Source organism: Manacus candei, unplaced genomic scaffold (genome assembly GCF_025592945.1).
Source record: "Manacus candei isolate 608988 ecotype Guabito, Panama unplaced genomic scaffold, ASM2559294v1 h1tg000109l, whole genome shotgun sequence".
NCBI lineage: Eukaryota > Metazoa > Chordata > Aves > Passeriformes > Pipridae > Manacus > Manacus candei.
The window spans coordinates 2,184,277-2,209,794 of NW_026138157.1; the positions used below are offsets into that span (position 1 = coordinate 2,184,277).

A 25,518-nucleotide genomic window follows, 5' to 3' on the forward strand; every position below is an offset into this window, starting at 1 on the left:
GGAGTACTTGCCATGAAACCAGGATCATCCTCACTTTTCAGGTTTGAAAGGATGATTGCAGCATGACAGAAAACAGGAGGTGGTTAAGAAGCTGAGTTGAGTAGACCATAATTTTTGTGTAGAACATGTATGCACAACTGCAGAGCAACTCTGGGACACCCTGACAAGCCATTTATCCTCAGCCATGTGCCAGGGACTATCTGGTTATGTTCTTTCAGTTAATTGCATTGTGATTTCCAAATCACCTTTCATTTCAATTAAGTGAAACCCCCTCACTTCCAAGTGCTTAAGTTAACTGACATATTTGAAGAGAATGCCATCAGGTAAAAAAATTCCATACTTGTGCAACTCTGGTGCTCCATTCCCCAGTGACTATGGGAAGGCCACAGTTATGTAGAAGCTACTCCTTAAAATTACACCAAAACTGACATTTGGAGCTATTCACTGAGCAATGTTTTAAAAAAAAAAACAAAACAACAAACCCAACCAAACCAAACCCAAGCAAATCAAGCACCCCCCCAATCAAATCAAATCCCCATATATTCCACTTCCCCTCCAATTGCTAGCCACTATTTACATAATGTTCACAGCACTTGTTTCTAAACAGTAGCACGAGAATAATCTTAAGACTTTTTATTCACTCCAAACACTTATCCCTTATCACTACTCACACTTCAAATGAGGACCATTTCTGGTCTTCTACTGGAACAGAAATACAGCTCTTCAGAAGAGAGGTCAGTCTCACACTTGGACTAAATGTCCAGCAATTCCTAACACAGATCTACACAAATATTATTATGGCATATTTTATGCCTAAGCTTTTATCCTACTGTCCTTTTTCTAAGACAGAAATATACACTGGAAAAAGTACTGAAAGAAGGGAGGTACTACAACAGCAAGATAAGTCTCTGGACTGAGGGATCAGTTTTTTGTCTTGTTTGGGTTTTTCAGAGATTTTTTCAGGTTGCACAATCTACAGAGATGCAAGTTCTACCCCTTCTGTTTTAACACAGTATTGATACAGAAATAGCTATTCAGTTTAAAATTTTCTACATCATCTTAAACTATGGTCTTGCCATGAACTTGTCTATATACTGATGAGTATAAAATAAGTTACTTTCCACTGTATCATTGATGCCAGCTGTGCTTTTATAACAGACTAACTAGAGCAGTGTCTCACTCTGAAAGGCAGCACTTTCAGTCCATACTGCTGTTTGAAACAGTCAGGGAAAGATCAGGTGCTCAGCTACCGACTGCCTTAGCAGAACACAAATGATTGGCTGGAAAAGCTTTAATTTAAACACTTAACTTTGAATGGAAGTAGATTCCTTGGAAGCTTCAGGTATGCCTTCAGCCATTCCTACTGCGAGGGAAAGGTGAATGACCTCCCTGCAAACAGACTTCACTCAGGTAACTCTCCTCATCCTCACTTGCTTCTCACACAGGATGTGGCATCATTTTGCACCCAGAAGTTACCAGCAAACTACAGCCCTCTGAGAAGGCACCATTTTTTTGTAATGTACAGCTTAGCTAAAGAACTAAAGCATTGCTAATATTCTAACAAATCATTTTCCCTGTCTTCATATTAAAACAAATTATGTCTGGTTTAAGAAAAGTAGGAAAAGTAAAAATAAACGAGAAGAGACCAAAGTTCAGGCTTTAAGTGCCTGAACATATGTTTAGTGTTCTATGATACATGAATATTTGTGCATTGTAGGACTGTAGAGACTTACTGTTCTCTGAATAACATTTTTTATGTTCCTTCAAATCTAAAAATTAGATTTTTAGTTTTGTGTTGTAATTGAGACATCACTGGGCACTGGTGATTGATCTCTCCACCTTTTTCATTGAAGGTCATTTTTCTATGATAACAGTTGCTGGATGGAGGTCAAAATGCAAAGCAGGACAAGCAGATGAGCCAGAGATGTCACACAAAACAGCTGTTTTCTAGTACAGATTGGAACTGAAATAAAGCTAGAAATTTCAAGTTTGAGGTCATTCCTCACACAAAGAACAGTTGATATAATTTCTATCAAAACCCACAGTTTGTGGTCATTAAAACTCACTATGTTATACCATTTTGAAAGCAGAAAACAAGAGACATGGTTGATAATTTACAGAAAATACACATAGAAGAGAAAATTCATCTCAGTTGAGTGAATACTTTTTTGCTCACACATAAAGGCTTGGCAGAGGCACCAGTTTTGCTTGGCTGACAGGTTCCCATTTCCTTGAAAGAAAATGAGCTCTTTTTTTCTTTAAAACTATCAAATGCCCACAGCTACCAATCAGATTATGTGCACACACAGTAAATAAAGCTCCTCTCATTTTGAGTGGGCAGTTAGATTTTTTTAACACAGAAACACACACAGAAGTTTAAGTCAAAGAATACACAAACTGCCACAAAAAGGAGAAGGAGCATGTGCAAAAACAAGGTCATAGAAGAGACTAACTAAAAATCATATGCTGAAAGTAACTGCTTCCTTAAGACACTGGTGTAGAGCAAGAGTCTGAGCATGTAAGATGACTCTTACTTGCAAGTAGACAATATACCTTATGAAACATGTCTGCAAACCTAATGAAGGACTAACATTTTTAATGATAACGGAAAAACAACCTTTAATTATCTACTGTGGTGGTGCTACTCAGAATGTATCTCTAAATATATTGGTAACAGGTCCCTTCTGCTGGTCAAAAGTATTAGTGCATTTCAAATTTCATGTTCATTGGCAAAAAAACCAGCATTAAAGCTTTAGAGAAGCTTTGTAATTTGCACTGTATAGTTGTATGTCAACAAGGGGAATCCAATATCTTGCAATGTTCTCTTAATACATTTCAGTTGACAGTACCATGGCAGCATTTTTTCACAGAACAGGGCTCAGTATCTTGGGTAAGAGAAATGGAAATTGCCAGACAAGAAGGCAGAGGAATTAAGAAGTATAGAAAAAACAACATTATCTGTCAAAACATAGATTTACCAGAATTAGCACTTTTTCCAGAATTAGTGCTCAAGTCCTTAAAAATGAGAAAAATCAGAAAAAAACCTAGAAAAATACTACAAAAGCTGGTCTAACATTTGATAAAAATCTCATTTAAAATATTTACTTTATTTAGAAATGGTTTAATTACCATTCTGATTCAAACCATGGAATACTGTTCAGGAATAATTTTCACTGCATTTCTATTATTTGACAAAGTCTTTACAGTTTTCACTGATTTTATTGAAATCTTGATGACAATAATTAATACTAGTTAGAGATGACACTCTCCCAGTTAACAGTATTCTACCTTAATATGTGATATTGGAAATAAGTGGGTGGCACGTGAAAGAAAACTTCTAATTCACGGACAGATAAGTTTAATTAAAGCTATTACTTCTAGCAGCACATAAAAATAAACTCAAGGAATACAAGAAGGTACTATAATTATATACAATACATTTTATACTATAACTAGCTACCCTAGCAGTGGGAGTTTGGCTGCAGATAAATCAATGCAGGCAAGATGTTGTAGGGATACATTGGGCTAGTGAATACATAGAACACACTGGTGTTTATATTCTTTTATTTGGAACATTATTGACCCTGCAGAAACATTCCTTTGCCAAAAGAAATGCTTAAAACAAGAGAAATGGCCACAGCAACCAAAGCCACAGGAACACTCATGGAAAAAGAGTCCCTGTATTAGTCTCAAGAGAGCAGCACATACAAACAATTTTAGTGGTACAGAAGAAGAACAGACTTCCACTCTTTAGCTCACTATTGAAGATAAAGGGATGCACATGTTAGTGAAGTAAAGCATCATTAAAGAATGCAGGTTTACTCTGGAAGAATTGAGCTGCAAGTTTAAAGTCCTTCTCCAATTACCATGTATGATACCTGTTAACATTCCTACAGAGTAGCTCTCAATGCCTTTTTTTTTTTAAACACTCAGCACATTTCCCATTGGAAACAAGACACTGAAGATTAGACAGACTCATTCTGATCTACAACAAGCTCATGATTCCCAAACAACTCCTGACCAGCAATTAAAAATATTTTACAAGTACTTAGAGCTTCCATAAGGTTTACAAGAAAACACTCACTATTCCAACCAGTTATTATCATAGTAAAGCTCTTTTGTTTAAAAGGTTTAAAAACTAATCCTTATCATGTGTCCAAATCTGGGCTCTCGAACACAGGAAGGATGTGGACCTGCTGGAGTGAGCCCAGAGAAGGGTGATGAAGATGCTTAGAGGGCTGGAACATCTTATCTATGAAGACAGGAAGAGAGAGCAGGGGTTGTTCTGGATAAAACAAGAACCTGGGGAGACCTTATAGCATCTTCCAGTACCTAAATGTGCTACAAGAGAGCTGGAGAGGAACTTCTTACAAGAGCATGTAGGGATAAGACAAGGGTAAGGGCCTTAAACTGACAGAGGTCAGGTTTAGATCAGATATTAGGAAGAAATTCTTTATTGTGAGGGTGGTGAGGCACTGGAACTGGTTGCCCAGAGAAGTTGTGAATGCCCATCCCTGGAAATGTTCAAGGCCAGGTTGGATGGGGCTTTGAGGAACCTGATCTAGTGGAAAGTGTCGCCACCCATGGCAGGAGGTCTGGAACTGGATAATATTTAAAGTTCCTTCCAACCCAACCCATTCTATGATATGATTGTATGATACAGAAGTGGGGAGGGGGAAGGCAAGAGCAACATGGAATTCATTAAGGTACACAGCATTTAACATTGCTGGTTTCCACATAAAGAAATCTCTTGGCTAAATTTTCATTCAAAAGAGTGGCTTTTCATTGGATTATGAGAATTCTAAAGTAATGTTTTTTCCACGTAATGGAAAACAACCCAAAAGGCAAGGGCTGTTAGAATCAAATGAGCCATTATCAGACTAATTAAACAGCAACTGAAAAAAAAAAAGACACCACTGCGAGAAACCCAGGGAATAAGAGAGCCTGAAAGGAATGAGAAACACACGTTTTGTCAGTCCTGGAGTGGAGCTCAAAATAGGTGCTTTACAATACTAATCCCCCCTGAAAGCTCCAGTCCTTGGGGAATCCAGTGCTGGTGGCAGCTATCTCCTAACTCCAAGATTACACTGTGGTTTTGAGGATAGAGGAACTAAGTAATGACATTTAACTGTCAAAGATTTAAGATGGGAGATTTTAAGGACTGACTGATAATGAAATAGGAAAAAAGCCTGCTGTCATTTTAAACTATTCGGTATAATTTTTACATATTAAACGACCTGAGGCACTGAAATTACTGCCAATAACTTTTTTCCAGGTGTACATCATAAGTGTAATGATGGTAAAAGTAGAACAACAGTGAATAATATGTGCATCAAATTATCTAATGATTTTTCAAAAGTGCACCAACACCATGCTGCACCAAGTTCCGGCTTTACAAAGAGCTTTATCAGAAGTCAACTATTTTCTTAGAAGCCATAAGAAATTAAAGAAAACCCTTAAGAATATATTTGTAATCATATTTAAGACGTAAGGATTTTTAGACTATATTAAAATGTTTAAAAATAGAAAGTGAAAAGTGATAACTGTATAAATACTTCAAAGCATAAAGAGGAAAACCAGGAATGCTTATACAGGAAATGACATGTGAAACAAGCCGAAATGGGCTTGAGCTAATGAAATGGAAGTTCCACCTGAAAATTAGGGAGAAAAATGACAGGGAGGATAATCAAATAGACAATGGAAGAAAAAAGTGTCTTAACAGGGAAGAGAAACCAAACCCATAACGAATTCACAGTAGAGCTTTTTAGCATACATACAGTGTTAATATGACAGCACAACTCATTTTAAACACAAAATACTGAGAGAAAAATCCTCCATTTCCTAGCCATTAGAGTGTACTTCAATCCATTCTCACAGCGTAAAAACATAGTTATGCAACATCTTCAACTGCATTTGAAAACTTTAAAATTGTTTTAAAATATATGCAACAACCTCTCTGAAAAAAAATGAACCACTACAGTGGTGAGGCCAGACTTGAATTTTGTTCTGTAGCATAACTGAAGGGCATGGTGCAACTCAGAAGATTTACATTAAGTAAACTGAAGAAAAACATGAACCGCTGAATAAACTCTGCCACTTTGGACACTTGGATGAAATAAGTATCAGCTAATCGAGCCTAAACATCTGCTATAAACACACCCAAACTCCACACACCACCCCCTAATTCTAGTCAGATACTGCTCTCAAGTTTGAATAACTTATCAATGGTACCTGTCACACATCCATGGTAAATATCATTCAAGGAACAACAAACTGCCAAAACGTAAAATAACTTGGTTCCCTCTCCAGAGTCTATCAGCCTGCTTCCTCCTCTCCTCGCTCCCTGTACATATGTTAAACCTGGGGATTGCTTTCTCCATGAAAAAATAGGTGCATTCAATGATGATACTTAGAATAATCACTAATAGATATCACAAGCTGGGTCATGTGTTGGCTTAGAAATAGATGACAATAAATTACAAAGCATGAAGAAAAGCCACCCTGCTGGTTCTCTACAGTCAAAATGAAGTGTTTCATACCCCAATGCAACCTAGAGCAAATGGCCAGTCCCTGGGCAGTTATGAGCTTGGGTTATGAGCACTTTCCTGCTTCTCTAACTCTAACATTGATTTTCAAATTAACAAAAACTTCCATATTCCTTCCTTGATGACAACCTTGAATCCGCTTTCTAAATTCTCCACTCTTTTCAATATTAGAAATAGGACGGGGAATAGGCCTTTTGAAACGTCTGTTCATAGCAGGAGCTCAAACAGATCACACTGAGCTGAGGTGCAAACTAAGGTCCTGAATGGCTGATGAACATTTAAAATCACCCCAAGTCACCAAACAACATTAAGAGTTCCAGCAGTCATTACAAGATATGCAAAAGTATCACTGGAAACCGCCAGGACTTTTGTGGTTTTGTTGAGAGCAATTTCTTAATGGACTTAATAGATTCTAAGTTACATCCCCTGTATGGGTTTTTTTTGTGTGTATTTTGGATTTCTTTGGGGGATGGGGTAGGTTTGTTGGGGAGGCTTAGTGGGTTTTTTTTTTCTTGTTTGCTTGGTTTTCCTTTGTTTGGGTTTGTTTTTTTTGCATTCCCTGGAAAAAAACCTATCTTCCAATTCGGTTTATGGTTTTCCACATTTTTTGGCATAAGCAACTCTTCCTTAGTCCCAATATGCCTGTGAAATTTAGGTACCCTGTATCAGGTGATACAGGTAAAAGAAACGGTCAAGCACAACAGCAACAATGTTTTGGGAGGAAGAAAAAGAAATATATTTAGAACTAGGTCAGTAACTTGCTTAGCAGCCAATGCTGGCTGGCCATGTCAAATGCCAACAGCACTTACAAGCAATTCCCTCTTCAGAAATAAAGTTTTGGTTCAAATACAGTAGAAAGCCAATCATGCCCATTTTAAAATGTACTAAAATGCCTGCTTTCAACATAATCATATTTTAAGAAGATTAAAGATACAATATACCTGCTTGCTTCGTCAGGAATTAAGTGCATAATAATTTCCCATTCGATCCAAAAATCATTCCTGCACAATCCAACATTATTTTCTTCATATCATATTTGTCTGAAAAGACACACATTTCCTTCAAACAAATGTCTCCAGTCTCTGGTCAAACTAATCTCCAGTCTCACAAGAGAATTCTAATAAGAACAGAAAATGTACCTATTGCCAACAGCGTCCCTAACAGAGTATATTCCTTAACTGCCAGAAAAACTGACATTCTGCTAATAATTTCCAGCAAATTTCCACCCCTCTCACACAGCAGAAAGAGTGACTTGTAGAAAGAGTGACTTGCAGTATGTAACACATTTAAATTGGACCCTCCAACAAACCTGTAAATTTACAGGGCACAAACAAGATGCTTGGTTGTATTAACTATGAATCCAAAACTGATCCACTACTGCATGTCTAAAAGTCCTAGACATGTTTAGACATCTCACTCCCAGCACATTTCCCAAAATATTCATTATTTTATTTACATTGTTGCTTTTTAAATGAAGATTTAGACGTGCAATGAAAGCAATTTGTTTTAATTTCTTCCATTTAAAAAAAAAAGCTTTAGGGTGCTTTATTCTTGAAGCTACATTTATGATTATTGAGTTTCCAATATGGAGTGAGAAAAGTTATGCAGTGAAGTATATAGTCAAAATTTTACTTCTGAGACAATGCATTTATTCCAATTCAAAGCTCAAAAAAAAAAATCTTAATTTCCTACAGGGACAAGAACATCTCAGAAGTTTTTATAGCATGCAAATAACAGACAGTCCTCAAAGAACCCCTGTGCATAAAGTTTTGGGTTTTAAGACACGTTACAGAGAAAATTGGATGTAACAGGAGCAAGAAGTATAAAAACATTCTGAGAATAAGTCAGAAGAAAGAAAGAAAGAAAGAAAGTGTTATGGCTAGAACAGTTATAGTTTGTTTGGAAAAAAATTTAAAGAAAACTTATACCCAAAGGACAGAAAACTTTTCCCCCCCAGGCTTTGATAATTTTGTTCAAGTTTTCTTTCCAATATGACTTGAATGAAGGGAGGATACTTTTGAAACATCACTGACATAGTTATGTGTTCACTTTAAATATAAAAGCAATAGCAGAATCTGGTTCCAGAGGCTATGTGAAGCCACACAGCTGGTAGCTTTAATCCAAAATGCAAATTAAAAGCCTTCCACTAAAATTCTCAAAATGAAAAAGTGTTTCAAATTAGTAGACTGCTGCAAACAACTAGAAAAGTCCAAAATGAACAATTTTTTAATTCAGTTTTACAATTAACATTTCATGTATAATTTTTATTTTGTGTACCTTACGAAGAAAATATTTACTTCATAAAATTCAGATCGCTACCAGTAGAAATTACAAAACTTGACACAAAGCTGTCACTTCCAGTACTGATAACAACCCAGAGTCAGACCCCACCTCTAAGTTTAACTGCATGTGAAAACCAGAACTTAATTGCAAGCTATAGCAGCAATGGTACCATGTGATTTGTATGTGAATTAAGTGGAATTGATTGAAAGATGTGCAGATGTGCCTTTAAAACACCCCACGCTCAACGTGCACACAAAATGGTGCAGGGAGAGGACAAGCACCAGCCCCTCAGGCTGACAAGACTCTGCTTTCACTGGTACAAGGTGTTCACCTCTGGCATAAAGGTTAGAGCATAAATGCCACCTCTACCAGATGAACATCTCGTCTGCATAAGGTGTAAATAATCCATTAAACGTTTCTGGTGCTCACTTAATCTGAGTGGTTTACAGTGTGGTTTTAGTAGCTAACAGTATTTGATAGTACAAGGCACAAATTAGCTGATTTTACAGAAGTTTAAATTAATTATTAAAAGCTTTGAACAAAAATGGAGATAAAAATTTTGCTCAGAAACAGATGATGCTTAATTTTAACCTTAAAATGTATTTCATAGCAAAAATCACAAAACATTATGAGTAAAAATTGGAGGACACATGCATTTATGCCAGTACAATTCTGCTTCCTTGAAAGGGCATGCAAGTTACCCCATGAGTCAGTAAATGCAATGGAAAAATTCCAGCTGACTACCTTCCTATAATTTTATGGAATTTTCAGCTCAACAAAAAGTCCCCTCTAGAAACATATTATAGTTTTGACTTAGATATTTTACATGCAGTATGAACACTTAACAGTCTCATTGTTTCCAGCAGCAGAACCTCTACCTACACTCTCTATACAGGCAAAGGGTCTACACAAAGGTAAAAGCAACCCAACAGAGTCAAAAAAGTGACAGAGAACAAAGAGTAAAGGCAGTAACAAGGTAAAAGACATCCTCTGACACAAAGCTATGCACGGTAAGTGGAGAGTTAATAAGCACATCCCCGTGTCAAACACAGCAGGACAGAGAGATAACTAAGCAATCTCCTTTAAATCTGCTCTTGGTCAAGCACTAAAAACACTCTCCATGAGCTTCTTGGGTAGATACATTAAAAGTCCATCAGTCAATGTCTGAATGTCCTTTGAAAAAATCCAGCAAAACTGTACCAGAAGTAATACAGTTGCAGAGTCAGTCGTACCAATATCAGTCCTTTGACAAGGGTTCACTAAGAAGAGAACTGCTGCTTGTCCTTGAGGAAGATGGTCTTGTTTCTCCTTTTTGAGGCAATGCTTATCTAAAGGAACAGTGGATGGGTTTCAAAGCTGACAATTCCATACAAGTCATTAAGGAGGCCAAAGAGCAGCAGTGGCTGAGAACTTTCTATGAGATATCAGAAACTTTCAGCAAGATGGGTGACTATGAGCCCCAGAAGTCAGGCTGAGTACCAGTGAAGTCCAGGTGGTTTGGAAGGAAAATAACAGTCCAAACACAGGGTTGATACCTGTTCTCACCCCTTCAAGTTACCAAATTATAACTGGCTCATAGGGAAGAAAAGGGAAGAACAAGCATTTTTATCTCCTTTAAATCTCAGCTGCAGTTTATCCATTAGGTCCACAACCAACAACAGCTAGGACCCACAAACAGTACAGAGGTTGCATGCTGGCCATGGGAAATCCCATTTATTTGGCTGGCAGGGGTGAAAAAAAGTTTTAAAAGTCTTCTGCACAGCTATATTTCCACAAAGGTATAAACAAGCCTTAAATTTCAAAATTTAAATTCACTCAAAGAGAATTAACATGATTCATCACTGCAATGGAAGCGCCTCCAAAAAAAAATTAAGATGACTCTCTATGTATCTTTTTTCCCAGGAAGACTGCTCGCTTCTCACGACAAAGAGAGACTTTTTACTACATTTAAATGTGCTAAAGAATAAAAGGAAATTAATATTTAAATAAACATATATGCTCAGAGCAGTTAAGTTTACCATCCTTGAAATAACCTACTTATGTGGAAAGTGCAAGACGCACGTGAAGGTGAAGATTATGGTTATACAGAAAATACAGAAGGAATAAACCAAATTCATTTTCCACTGCAGAACACAGTAACAGCAAAAAATCAGTAGCATGAAAAGTGACTTTACGATTTTTAGGTATGCTTTCATAATCAGCATAGGCCAATTTCAGACTATAATAAAATATTAACACCAAAAAAGGCAAACTGAGCACGTAAAAAGGAAACTATGCTTGAAAGGTATCGAATTCTTGGAAAGTATTATAAAGTTGGTGACAATTATTCTGGGATTTTTATACTTTTAACATCACGTTTTCATAATGCAGGAAGATTACCAGAAACATGTTGTAAGATTCTGTGTTAGAAATTACACTGTTCAACATTTTCATAAACACACAGAAGATGAATAGCAAGGTCACACAGCTTGTTAAAAGCTGTACCATTGTCAGCTTAAAGCTTGTTAAAAAGAGCTACAGAAAAATCTCACAGTACTGAACCAAAGTAATTCAATTGATTAGAACTTTCCAAAAGCTGATAAATGTAAAGAAATGTAAGTGAGATAGCTGTGTACATTTATGAATTCAAGCTTATTCAGAAGAGTTATGGTTGTTCTGAAAAACACATACCTGCTACATTTTTTTACTACTGCTGAGCTCCTAACAAAAGATTTAGAAATGAACAAAACATCCTTTTAGTGTGCCAATATTTTTAATACTGCACATGGTTCAAGTCACCCATCTTTAACAGTTTGCTGAAACATGGTAAAAATAATTTTAAATCATTTAAAACACCATTAACACAAAAAAATTTAGAGTTAACAGAGGTAAAAGTAATAGGCACACTCGCCACCAAACATATTAAAAAGTCTGCCTTAGTAACTAAAGAGAAAAGAAGGGGAAGAAACCTGTTTACAATAATAATATTGCTGTTTGAGTTTTTTTTAAAAAAATACACTAAAATTGATATTGTAATATTTTAAGTGACAGCAAGTCCAGTCATTTTTTTGGATTCATATGCACCAAAGAGTGACAGAATCATAGAATCATTTTCACCAGAAGAGAGAGATAGTAATTTCTGCTAGTCTAACCCCCCACTTAAAGCAGGGTGAGCTACAAAACCCTGGCTGCTCATGGCATTGTCCACTCAAAGTATCTCCAACCACAGAGATTTCACAGCCCCTTTTGGAACCGCGTTCCAGTGTTTAACCACTTCTACGGTGACAATTTTTTCTCCTTGTGCACAACTGCCATCTCTGGTGTTGCCACTCACAGCAGTTCCTTCTCACTCAGTCCCTGGGATCTCCGAGAAGAGCCTGGCTCTGTGCTGTAAACCCTCCAAACAGTTACTCGAAATGAGATCTCCCACCAACCTTCCCTTCTCCAGGCCAAACAAACTCAGGCCTTTCAGCCTCCTTTGTACATCATGAGATGAATGGCTACTGCCACATCCTGAGTTCTTTCTAAAATGAAAGTGCTGAGCTTTTCTCATTTAAGAAATAAATTGCCCAACAAAACAGCAATTTTTCACCACCTTTGAGGAGCACGCAAATTTCTATCTAAACACTCAGATACTTGCATCACAACAACATTACTACTGACATTTTTAGCCCTGAAGAAGAGAACGATGCAAAGATGGAACCTTCCATGATCCCTTATTCAAGATGAATATGTACAAGGAGTACACAGAAAGAATGGAATAAGTTCACATCACCTTTGAAAAAAAAAAGTCAAAGCATCTTTCACAAAATCTAAAGTAACTTCAATAATGACAAGTTGAAGTTACAAAACAAAAAACATTTGCTGCCCTGGAAGATAGAGGAGAAGGATGGACAATGAGAGATTTGATACAGGTTACAGCCTACAGGAAGTATCAGTTTGAGTTAACATAATATCAGGGTGTTCTCACCCTTCTTCCCACACAACTTTCAGTATGTCTTGCAAAACAACTTCAAAATAATTTTTGAAAAGCATGAACAGACATTACCAGTCCCAGCCAGTCAGCAACTAATCCATTAAAGTAACTTTTATATTCTGCTAACTTTGCCAGGTCAGAGCAGAGTTTTGTTCAAATGTGTGACTTGAGTTCATGAAAACACTGGCATCTGGGCTACTTCTACGCACTGACAAAACAATATTAGGAGATTTTCTTATCAACATCAAACTGTATTCCTAATGAAAAATGTTTGCCCAGCCATGAATATTCGTATTCTGCCTAACAGAATGAAATACAATTATTTTCTACCTGTAACTGCATTCTGTACATACAGTTATGGCTTTGAGTAGGCCAACTGTCAACAGTAAATATGAACTGGTAACTCCTAAGTCTAGTTTACTCTTTGTCCTAATCCATGCTGCTTTTACAACTGCTTGCTTTGCTTGAAGTGCTGAGATGGAAATCAAAAGGTCTTGATTCCCTTCCCGAAGCTTCATCTCATTAATGTGGATTCTCTAGTCAGGACCTTGAGTGCACTTCCATCACCCTAGGTAGGGCTTTAGCTGCCAGAAGAGCTCCATAAAGAGGAAGATGCATCCATCCAGGTCTCTTCCTTCCTTGTTGCAAAAATGTTGAAATTCCTGATACCTAATAACCCTCTGTGCTGTCCTAGTGTCCTTTTCATGGCTGGTGACCTGTCGATGCACAAAGATCCTAAAGGAGCTCTTCACACAGATATCCCATGAGAAGTTCCTTTAGCTACACCATTTGTTTCACAAGCTCAAGTCCCTACCCATGATCACAAACCACAGTTGTTATTCCAAGGCCATAACAGCTGCTCAAAGTGAAATTGTAATTTTTCTGGAAGTTTTGTATCATTCCAATACAACTAAGTTTTCGGTTCATGTCACTGAAAATCAGTGACAAGCAACTCAGTCACCATTATGCACTATCTCTGCACTCCAGAAAGATCAATACAGCAGTAGCACTACTCGGATATCCAGGAAAGCCTGTGGCAGGTGCAATGACCAAGGGCTCACTACCCAGAAGGCAAAACACTCTCTCAGCCAGTGCTTTCAGCACAAGCAAATAATGTACAGCAATGGTGCCACACCACTTGCGTTCAGCATGGATTAGTCTCTTTTGATGTTTGTTTTTTTCCGGTGATGGGTCAAAAGCCACCTGATTTCTACACACTGGTCTTGAACAGCTGCCAACAGTCTATGGTTGTGATAAAGGGCACAGTCTCAGAGTACCTGAATGAAGAAGGGAGAGCAGGTGTGTGACAGCAATCAGGGGCAGTCGACAGTCCCGTGGTTGCTGAACAAGCGTACGGTGAAGCAGCACAGCAAACTGGGAGCCAAAACATCGGGATCCACATCAGCGAGGCACGTGACTGGACAACCACACAGCTGCAACCTCACTGAGGCAACAATCAAGGCCAAAGGCCTGAGCTTAAAGACATCTCCTGAAGCAAAGGGGAACCCTGACAAGACTTCTCACAGCTCTTTCCAGAGCAGTTCGAATCAGGATTAAATGGCTGCACCACATCCAAGATCAACTTGAGCACCGGCAGCCAAATAAACTGCTGGAAGATGGGGTATTTGGGCCCTGACACCTCCTATCCTACAAATACCTACTGTTCCTTCTTTTGGCAATGATGCAGATAACCGGTGTCAGCAACAGCAGTCAGTAAAATTCTGACACCTTTATTTCCTATTCACAAGAATTTAACATCATTTTTAAAAAACACCTGCATCTGTTTTTCCTACTTCTTTTCAGCAAAGCTGTAAGCAACCCAGCCAACAAAGCTGTCTACAGCTCAGGATGGGCAGGAGAAAGGTTCTGATCTGGCATGGGACAGGAGTTTGCTGAATATTTCCTTTTTATTCTGCAAACATCACATAGTCCTTATGATCCAGGTACGGAGAATGTTTTAGAATTAACTTTAAAAGCAAGACTGCAATTTTTATTTTCAAAGAAGTACTGACAGTGTAGTCTACAATGCTTCACATATTATTTTAGAAGTAACATTAAGGTCAAATATGGTAACTACACCATCTCAAAACTTTAAAGATTGTATGAAATTGGTGATAAAGAAATATCTTTTCTATTTCAACCAACTAGATCCACCAAAAACACCTGCAGGGCATGTGCCCCTACCACTGGTCCTTGACCTTGAAGTTTTAGCTCTTACAATTGCCAAGAGGAGCACTTCTACTAGAAATTTAATCCTATAATGCAACAGATGATGCAAAAGGACAACTGTAGAAGAAGCATGCATAGGGACAAATGGTAATAATGTGTCATTAGGGTTCAGAATTACCAGTTAATTTTTACCGCCATTAATTTTGTATATATTGTTCTGACAGGTTTCCTTTTGGAAGCATCACTACTGGTAGCATCACTGCAGCTGATGAGAAGATAAGGTACACACAAAAAACCTAAAGCAACTTCTATATACATGTGTGTATGGAAGAGAAGATTTTGCTCTCCCAATGTCAAGAAACTCCTCTGGGCTATAATTACAGAGACCCATCTTATTTCCTACCACCTGAAAAATGAAAAACAATCTCCCAGTTATTCTTTAATTGCTTATAAGAAAGTCTACTCTCATAATCTACTTAAAAAAATGAAACCAAACAAACAGAAAAAAACCACACCACCCAAAAAATACCCAAACCATAAACCCCCTTTAACCTCTACTTTACTATTATACTGTCCAGTGTACCAAAAATGTAGGTGTTAGGAAAGGAAATTTCAGAATAGTTTCTTAAAATCCATTGTTTCCACAGTTATGTATTTCACTGGAGCAGCAACAGGGATAAGAAGTCCAGTGACAAGAACCTTGTTATCATATTGAGACGAAGGATGATTAAGGTCAATCATTACAACACTTCATCGTTCTGATTCCAACCTTGGTTTGTTTTCCTGACTTGCATCTTTAAAAGATGGTGTTTTTCCCCTTCCAAAAAGCAGCATCTATTTGAGAATTAAGGTGATTTGTGCAGGATGAAAAGCGATGACCTGTCCACAGGTCATGCAGTTGCATTTATATACCCTTGACAACAAGCACAGTCCTTACTCCAAATCAAGAGAATTTTATTGCATTTCCTCCCCAGTCACAGACCAAAATTAGAGTCTTCTAGAATTTACCCAGTCCCACTTCAGACAGAGAAGGATATGGCTCTTTTAAAAGGTAAAGCAAAATTTTTTAATACACAAAGACCAGGGCTACTACTTAAAGGAGCAGACTTCTGAACAGTTGGGGTTTTATAAACTTTCAAAGCAAAATTTTTTTCAGTGTATGGAATATTAATGAAAGAAATATTCTTTCCAGTACTAACATTTAGCCTACACTGGTGAAAGCTGAGAAGCAAAGGTAATTGAGAATGGTATCAGCTGTGTTTCTTGAATATAAATGCCATTGTTCAAGGTGTGCTGATCCCAGCTAATACATGTTCTGCTTTCATAAAGTTCTAAAGCAAAACGACCCTAAGGAAGGCATTAAAAAAAAAGCAGCTAAAAAAACACATCAAAAACACCCAAAACAATGCAAAATTTTAGTAAGCAAAAAAATTCAGAACAAGAGATACACAGTGTTACACAGAAGTGTCATACCAACATGTATTTTCCCAACAAATGATATAAAATGTAGAATTGCAATGCACAAATTCTATAAACCCAAAAGAACATATTCCGTGAAGAAACTGAACATTCAGAGCTGCACAACGCAATAGGCACATAAGAGGTTCCTTGTTAAAGCCGAAATGCATCTCTTCTGGGAAATGCCTTCTGAATACATAAAGGATATTTTCATAATGAATGTCACATCTTTTTCCCCCTTCCTCCTCGACAACACTTCCAATTCTTTTACAAGCTGCAGAGCAGTTTAAAGGGGCTCTATCTGAACGATTCACACACAAAAAAAAGGCTTCGCAGCACACCAAAGGTTTGCCCTTCTTCTACAGAAACGGTACAGGGATAACTTGGCTTTTCCCTCCCCCACTCAGTACCTTTCTGGGGTAGTGACTTCACATCCTTTGACATCAGCACAGCTTGAAAGGGGGATGGGAGAGTTACGGCAGAAAGCAGTAAAACCTGCTTTTAACTATGTAAGCAATGCCTTCCCGAATTCTTAAACCTTCCCCAAACACGGTTAATGCAAACCGGGCTTTGCTCTCCGCCGGTTTTACTGCGGCTGTAACAAACCGAGAGGGACCGGGCTACAAAGGACTTCCTGCTCCCCTTCTCCGAGCTCCACAATAGCCATTTATTCGCTCGTCAGAGGGTCGCGAATCACTCTCACCCGCACAATAACTCACCTCTAATATGCAAAAGGGCCACGGGCTGGAACGGCCCATTGGAATTGGCTGCGTCAACCACCATCCTGCTGCCAGCTCTGTTACATGTCAACATCTAGGCTCCAGCAGGCACAGCACTGTATTCCTTAAGGCAAGAAACCAGCCTCCATTTTAGTTTAAAAAAAGACAGAAACTGAAGCGCTCTGCAGCTGGAGGGAACTGGCTGGGGAGTGATGTCAGCGGGCGGGAGGAGCCCCATTGGCCGACGGCAGCAACTTCAAATGACACCGAGGAGGCCGCGAATGAGCGGCGGCCGGTGCGGGGCTCCCCCCGCAACCCGCGCTCCGCCCGCGCCCCCGGAGCGGCTGCGGAGATGACGGGGCCGCTGCCTTTGGTTGGGGGGGGGGGGGGTATTTAGTTTTTTATTTTTTTTGAACCAGGATGATCTCATTGCTGCTGTTACATCCCCGCCCCCGCGAGGATATTCAGTAGCACCTGCTAGAAAGAGCGCATGCCTTTTTCCCAGCCCCCCGCCCCTCTCTCCTTAACCTTTCCTTCAGCGAGGTTGCCCAGGATTACCAAATCGGAGTTCAATTTAACCGTGAAAAATCACAGCGTTAAGGGCAACATCTACAAGTTTACCTCTCAAGGGCCATAATAAAAGGCAGTTGGCAGTCAGATACAGGTCTTTCAATTGTTATTATTGATGATTTAGAAATACAAAACCTCACAAGCATTCCATAAACTGTTTTATCACCGGTTGCTACTATGTACCTTATTCATAAAAATATGTCCACATTACAAGCAGGAGATGAAAACCTCATGTTCCATGCTTAATATATCTTTCAATCTAGAAATGGACCTGAATATTTCTTTCAATCCAGAAATGTAAACCTCAATGTAAAATTGCACCTGAATATTTCTTTCAGTCTAAAAAAGGAACTACCTTAAGATTATGCTGTCAAACTTGGATATTGCAAAACACTGGCTTTCCTTTCTAGAAAGGTCAGTAATTATAAGTAACTTTTTAGATTATTATTAAAAACTACAGTCTTGGAGGACTAAGAACCAATATATAAGCATATGAAAACAGTTTTGCTTCATAATCCCAGAAATAATAAAAAAAAAAGCACAGCGCAACAATTCCTAAACTTGTTAGTTCAATTACTTAAGATATTTGGAACAAAACTGTAAGGAACCTTTTCTTTATCATATGAGACTTGCACATTTACTTTTACAGGGAGCTATTTGAAGGACCATTTTGTCTCCTAGGTACTGCACCCCTGGGAGTGATGTGCAGAGAAACTGGTACTGTTACACTTGTGCCATCTCCAAATCTAATCCGTGCTTCTCCCCAAATACTGTATGGGACATACTGGTTTTAATAAGCATTTAGATTACTTATTCTATCACACTGTCCTAACTCATATCTGCTCCAAAAAAATGGAATACATCAGAAAATAAGACACTTTTCATTTAGGTAATTTGCTGATGAAAATTTGAAATAAAAACAAATTATAGGGCATATACATACCTGGTTAGGAAAATTATATTGCACTACAATAATACACTGTCAAAGGTGATTTAGAGTTGTTCTGAATATTATTCAACTGAATGAAGGGAAAAGATTAACTGCAATACAAAAAAGAGGAACATCACCCATAAGACACAAAGAAATCAATTGGATTTAGTGATCGCTGACAAGGCCCGATTTGAAGTGGTACCTCCTGGGTAAAGTAGTACCTTCCAAATGAGAAAGCATAAAGACAACAAATCTTGAAAATATTACTTAGTTAAAAAAACTTCAGCTCCTCTGAGATTTTGATGTGGTTGTTTGTTTGTTTTTAAAAGAAAGGACTTGACTGAGAACATCCAAGTATTTTAAAGAGTAATTATGGAGGTGGAAGGAATTAGTTTTTCTACATTCAGTACAAACAGTAAATGCATCCTCCATCAAGGAAGATCAGGTTAGAAATTAAAGGAAATCTTCTCACAGTTAGTATACTGAAACAAAATAAAAGACTGTATACTTCCTAATAATTTAAAAAATGGCCAAACATAATGAGTGACGTAAACGTAATTGATCCTGCTTTTGAGATCATCAAAATAGACTACATGAATTTCTGATGCCTTTTTAAACCTTTTCCCTAAGACTACAGAGATTCAAATCCTTTATCCTTCCAGTCTAGGCAAAATCAGGGAAAGTGTATTCTCAAAAATGTCAGGCTCTTATCTGTATATCCCCTGGGTATACCTTAGAATCACAGAATCAAGGTTGGAAGAGACGTTTAAGATCATCAAGTACAACCTTCAATGTGGAGCTTTAGTCTTATGAAACAAAAAGCTACCATAGCCTTTAAAAACCCCTAGATTTAAAAACAAAACCAAGACTGACCTCAAACAAGCTTTTCTACAAGATTTTGATGGATGAAGGAGAATACTGAACAACTCAAGTAATTTCTTGAAATATTTTCACATGTAGAATCTTGTGGCAAATTCTGTTTCTTTTCCCCATCTTAAAGTACAACTAGATCGTTCCATAGTGATAAACTGCAGTATAAAGTGGCAAAAAATTAGGTTTAAAATTCCAGCTTATCTGGTAACCATATCTTTAAGAGCAGCTGCTCTATCACTCCTCCTCTCTACTTTAATGGTCAGCTGCTGCTTGTGTATCTCTCTCAAACTCCCTGCACAGATTAAACGGCTGTGAAGACTACTGGTCCAATGGGACACAACAACAGAGCAGAAAGGGAATATTGCTTTAGTTACAGTGCCATTCATTTCCCATTTCATACAAAAGCATGCCTTTCAAAGTTGGAGGTTCATTAGAAAATTTTAGGTAATGGTTTAAGACTCAACCCCCCTCCAGTGTTCTTCACTAGAGAGAGTAAATGTGACATTTGTGGTGCCAGCAGTCGTACTGGCAGAACACCAAGTCACATTCAGTAAGTTTTCTTTTGCAAGAACCACATACCCTGTTCCCATTTCTTCCTCTTTGAAGGACTGTGTTAGAACTGAGGCCAGTACTTAGTAAACCACCAAGAAACTGGTGACAAGAGCCATAATTCAGTGTATTTCTGGTGTAATTCTGACAGGACATCAGTGGAGCTGAAGTGCTTTTATCTTTACAAGACCTTTTACTTGTTAACAACATCTGCAATCTTCTCACCAGTCCTACAGATCGAGAGGTACATTTTGCTCAGGAGGTTTGTATACCCTCCCTTTGTTTCAGCCTTAAAATATTTGATTTGCCACCAAAGGAAAATATTTACTTAAGCTGAATTATTTTGAGCAACTTCATTTGGGAAAAAATTGCAAAGAAAACTGAGTTAGGAATTGACATACTAATGGGAAGGGAAAGAATATCACAGTGCAAATGGAACAGAGCTAGTGACTATCAATGGGAGGAAAAAGAGCTTACTTTAACAAATTTATGAAGACACTTGTGTTGCGAGAGAATGAAAAACTGTATTAACTTCAGCTATCCATTTTTTAGAATTAAATGAATGAAAAAACATTGATGGTATAGTGAAACTAGCAATTACAGGTTTCCTCTCAACCCTGCTCATTGCTTCCAACTTTCTGATGATGGGAATGAAGGAAAATTCCTATAAAGTTCTCAGGATGTAATTTAATGTGTCACATTTATAGAATCGTAGAATTGTTTGGGTTGGAAGGGACCTTAAAGATCACCTAGCATGCAGCACTACAGCTGGTGAATACTCTTTACACTTGAAGGCTATGTAGCACTTTTAAAAAAACAAACACTCCATTTGGGTTGTGATTTTGAAAACAACCCTCCTCCCCCCCTTTCCATCCCCCTACAACACACAACGAATTCACCTGCCCAAAGGTTGCCTTTATTTCCATTCTAAAGCAGCTGCTATTCTAACTGAGAGTGACAGAATCAACAACATAAGATAATTAAAATTGCATGAACTTGTATTGACATTAAGACACCTTTCAGACTGTAGGAGGAGTTTTCATGTTCTGATTGAGAGAGGAGGGGAGGGTATTTAGTCTGAGCTCTAAGGTTACTAAAGGCATAGCTCCACAATTGCTAAAGTTGCTATTCCTCAGCAACCTAAGCCAGCCCTGTTGCAGACTGCTTCAGGCCCTTTCCTGCATTCCTCTCCTTATATTTGAAAATATTATTTTCTCATTTGCTTCAGTTGCCATTAGACCCACAGCTGAGTTGGTGCAGTCCACTAAGCCAACAGAAAGCTACTTTATTGTCAGGTTAGTTAGACTGTGTTCCATGGCAGTCTAAGCTGAGCTAAACCTATATGAGCTACTGTTGCCATCCCATCTCTTCTGAGGCACAGGTGCACAACTGCCTAGAGTTGCTGCACGACGGCTTGTGCAGCTGCATGGTCGAACTAGATTAGGGATCCTGAGCAGAGTTAAAATGAGAAGAAAAACAGTGAGTTTGAGCCATGTTGATTCCATTATCTGGCCCACCAGACAGCAACCCAAAAAAGGGATAGGAATAAACATGACTTGTTTTCTCTGGTAGGAGCAATGTAGTTTACTTCCCCCCCTCCAATTACAGCCTACGCAAAACTTACTGTTCTCACAAATGATGACAGGCTGTAGAAAATAAGGGTCTCATCACAACCCTGAACTCAAAGAGAATAACTTTGTTTTAAAGGAGAAAAGGTACTGGATACTACACATTCTGGAGGAAAAAAACATAGAAATAGAAATGATGCTGGGCTTGTCCTACGGGGTTCTGATTCAATTCCAAAAGACAGCCAAGAAGAAATTCTTCAAGAAAACAGAGGCAATCAACACCATATTAATATCAAGCTATCAAAAGAAAACAGATAAGGAAAAAATCCTTACCTGGATGATAAATGGAAGGGGTATGAACTACCATGCAGCTTCCTTAAAGAATTCTCAAGACTGAAGCATGGCAAAAGACAATTCTACATTCCACACTGAGAACTGATAGTACTTACTCCTTCTAGTACAGCTAAAATTGGTTAAAAGTGGAATTAACAAACAGCTGCCTGTGACTGGATTTGTCACTATCTGGATTTCCCAATATTTGCATGGTCACTGTAGCACATAGGCTCAACAGTGCCAAGTTTTCCTTCAGCTTATCTTGTATACTTGAAAGGTTTTGTAAGTGGGGGGTAGGGAGAGAAATCAGTAGATATTGGTTGAGTACAGAAAGCTGTACAACACAAAAAAATTATTATCTTAAAAGAAATGTATTTTAAAAATAGCATCTGGTGCAAAAACATAATTCCCAGGGCAGATTGCAGAAGCTCATTTCAAGTACTGGCACACTATTTTAACCAAGCCCTGTGAAAACTCCACCAAAATACCACCAAACTCACTCCTGTCTGTGGCCTTATTACATAGATCACACATGGCACTTTCAAGAAATTAAGCATAAAAAACTGCATTTAGGAGTAAAAATTTGAGAGCATGCTAGTTATCCAACAAACACTGATTTACATTAACATGTATCAATATTGCATTCAATGTTTGATCTGTAGAGGTCTTAAGAAGAGAGAAGTTCAGTGCAGCAGCAAAAATGTGTAGGTTTGACTATAAGGAGATCTATACAATGAACAAAATATTCTTTTTGTGAACAAGGGCATAATAAAAGACATTTTAAGAGAGATTTAAACTGAATTCAGAGACAGGTTAGAATACAGAAAATAAGACAATATCACATTTTAAATCCTGTTTTTATGGATTTTATCCAAGCTTCAGTGGAAACAAGTTTGGTAGGAAATGCTGCCAGTGACAGATGTAGCACATTCTTCTAACACTTTCAGCTGCTGACTAATGAGTAGGTGTTTGATAGGGCAGTTGAAATGAAAATGGTTCATTAGTCCAAGCCTATGATTTCATGTAAAACTAGCTAAGGGAAAAAAAAATTCACACACTCAAGCAAAGTATTTTTCTCTACAACCTGTTTTTGGTAGTTCTTCATTCACTAGCTATCGTGTTTCTTAATCTTTAAAATGGTATGTAGCAATTTGGACTGGATAATTTCTAACTATTTTAATATTATTTAAAAATCATTATTATTAAAATATTTGCTCATTTGGGAGATCTAATTTTCCTGTATGAACACTAAACAATTTCCAGGTTTTGCTTTTAGAAATGTATATGCTTACTGCACACATTTTAATAATTATTCTAACATTCAAAAGAAAAATAAATACAGGAACGTATGTTTAGGCAACACTGATAATGCTTTTAAGATCACAGTTCAAGGACAAAGTTGACAAAGAAACAGGACAAAGAGCCTCCACAGTTCCTCCACATGATTCAACCCATACACTTAAGCATACCGATGTAGGAAAGAACAAGCTTCTGCAGTGTTTTCCACTATGGACTTTTTGTTTTAATAAATTAAATACTGGGCTGCCAAAAAAACCTTTAAAAGCTCGAACAGAGTCAGGATCAGGACAGCACTTAGCAGACTGAGTTAGTCCAATGTAGTTCAGGTACAGGAGAGAAGAGAATAATCTGTTTCACAAAACTGCATTCATTGATGTTTTGCATGAGAATGAATTTGTTTTGCCTCAGTGTTTTGCCTTTTAAATGCCTTATGAATTAGGTCAAATGATCTTTTATGGTAGCATTATCTTGTTTAATCTACCATCTTACTTTGCATAAAATACTTTTATCTAAACAGTCATGCAACCACCTTGCAGCTGGACACAATTCCTTAATTGCCACACAGGCCCACAAGAAGCATGACTAATCCAGAAAGGCCAAAGTACTGCATCTTTGTTCTCTACAGAAATTACAAGTGGCAGGAGTAGGTTTCTGCAATCAAAGTGATATTAAACATTGAGATCTCCATTCCCAACAGAAGAAAAATGTTCCTCAAAATCCCAAAGCAGTCCATTAGCACCATGATTCCCATAAATTTAATTACATTGCACATGTCCAGTCAGTCTCTTTTGTATCATGAAAACAGATGTTGGTTTCAAATGAACAGGTAACACACTCTGCTTAAGTTTAAACATATTCCAAGAAGAGTTTGTGGAAATTATCAACATATATGGCTGAATTTCTCTGCAGCACAGAGAACAATACTTGATCTGCTTTTTCCTTTACTTGATATCAGTTTTGCTTACTTATCTTTACTCTGCAACTGAGAAAAACACATAATCTTATATTTCTGACCTCTTGAGAAATTCTCACTTTTTCCTCCTTTCTCGTGGTTTCAACAGTTTTAGCAATCAAAATTTGTTTCAATTGTTATTTTTTTTTTTAGGTATCAGACTCAAACTAGAATCACCTCTTCTACAACTTTGATTCATCAGACTTTAATATTGTACAGATAATGAAAACAGAGCTATCTCCTAGACAGCCATTTATGGCTTAAAAACATTAGGAAAGCTTTAATAATGCTTGCCTGCCTATCAGAGTTCTGTATCACAGGCAGACAAGTTGAGACACTACCCTGATGTTCTTTTACACAGAACAGAGTCAGAATTTGGCACAGCTATGAAGTCTCTGCCTGAAAAAGAAAAAAAAAAAGGAGCCATGCTTTCTGCATGAAATGTGCTCAGAAAAATGACTTGTCATGTTCATTATTTCTTCCCCCCCTTTTGTTGTTTTTTTTTTGGTTGTTTTGTTTGGTTTTTTTTAATAGATATGACTGATAGTACTTTTAATGTTGAAACCATTCTAAGGCAGAAACTGGCATCTCCACCAGCAGATCAAAACCAGGACTGATCAACATGCATGGCAAGATCTTCAACAACAGAATACCAGAATCTGTTTAATCATATTACATGCAGTTATTCTACATTAAGAAAACAATTTATACTTCCCAGCACTAAAAGTCAGTATGTATGTCCACAGGCTGTCAATGGAACTCATTTCTTCCTGCCTCAATATTTACATTTATATGAATATTGTATCCACATTTTTGAGAATAAAAATCCAACTCCAGGAGGTAAACAGTAATTTTTAAAATATTCAGAACTGTATTAGAAAATAAAAGCTGAACTGCAATCACTAGCTTTAAGATTATATCATACAACATTCACTTTTATCTGAAAAAAACCCACCCAAACCAGAAAACCAAACCAAACCAAACAAAAAACCCAAACTCATGAACTGAATCACGACACTGGAATCCCAGGAGTCCTCCACATGGTTATAAAAGGATTTTACCCAGCTTTAAAAAAGTATATGCAGAAATGCTACAAAAAAGCATATTTTTGAATCATGCCCAAATTTACATATGCATGACTATCATATGTTCACTGGGAAAGTATGCAGCACTTGAGAATATTAAGCATCAAATTTGTTATTCTAGGACTGACAGAGAACATTCTTTTAATGACTATTACTCGTAGGTTAAAGTTAGATTTGTGACACAACTGTATAAGACATTTTATCCCAGTTGGGGTGTTTTAATATTGCA

General features: G+C 37.6%; 1 protein-coding gene across 2 annotated transcripts in view; it reads right to left on the reverse strand.

Annotated features, from left to right (window-relative positions):
* PPP2R5C (protein phosphatase 2 regulatory subunit B'gamma) overlaps window positions 1-25,518 on the reverse strand; it is a 79,068-nt gene that overhangs the window by 31,635 nt on the left and 21,915 nt on the right. Inside the window, exon 1 of one of the 2 annotated variants that reach the window (XM_051769631.1) lies at window positions 17,130-17,648. The exons of the other annotated variant lie outside the window; for it this stretch is intronic. Coding sequence (XP_051625591.1) covers window positions 17,130-17,223 — 94 coding nt within the window. The 5' untranslated portion in view covers window positions 17,224-17,648. Of the gene's footprint in view, window positions 1-17,129; window positions 17,649-25,518 lie in introns of those variants that run through there. 2 annotated transcript variants of the gene reach the window in all.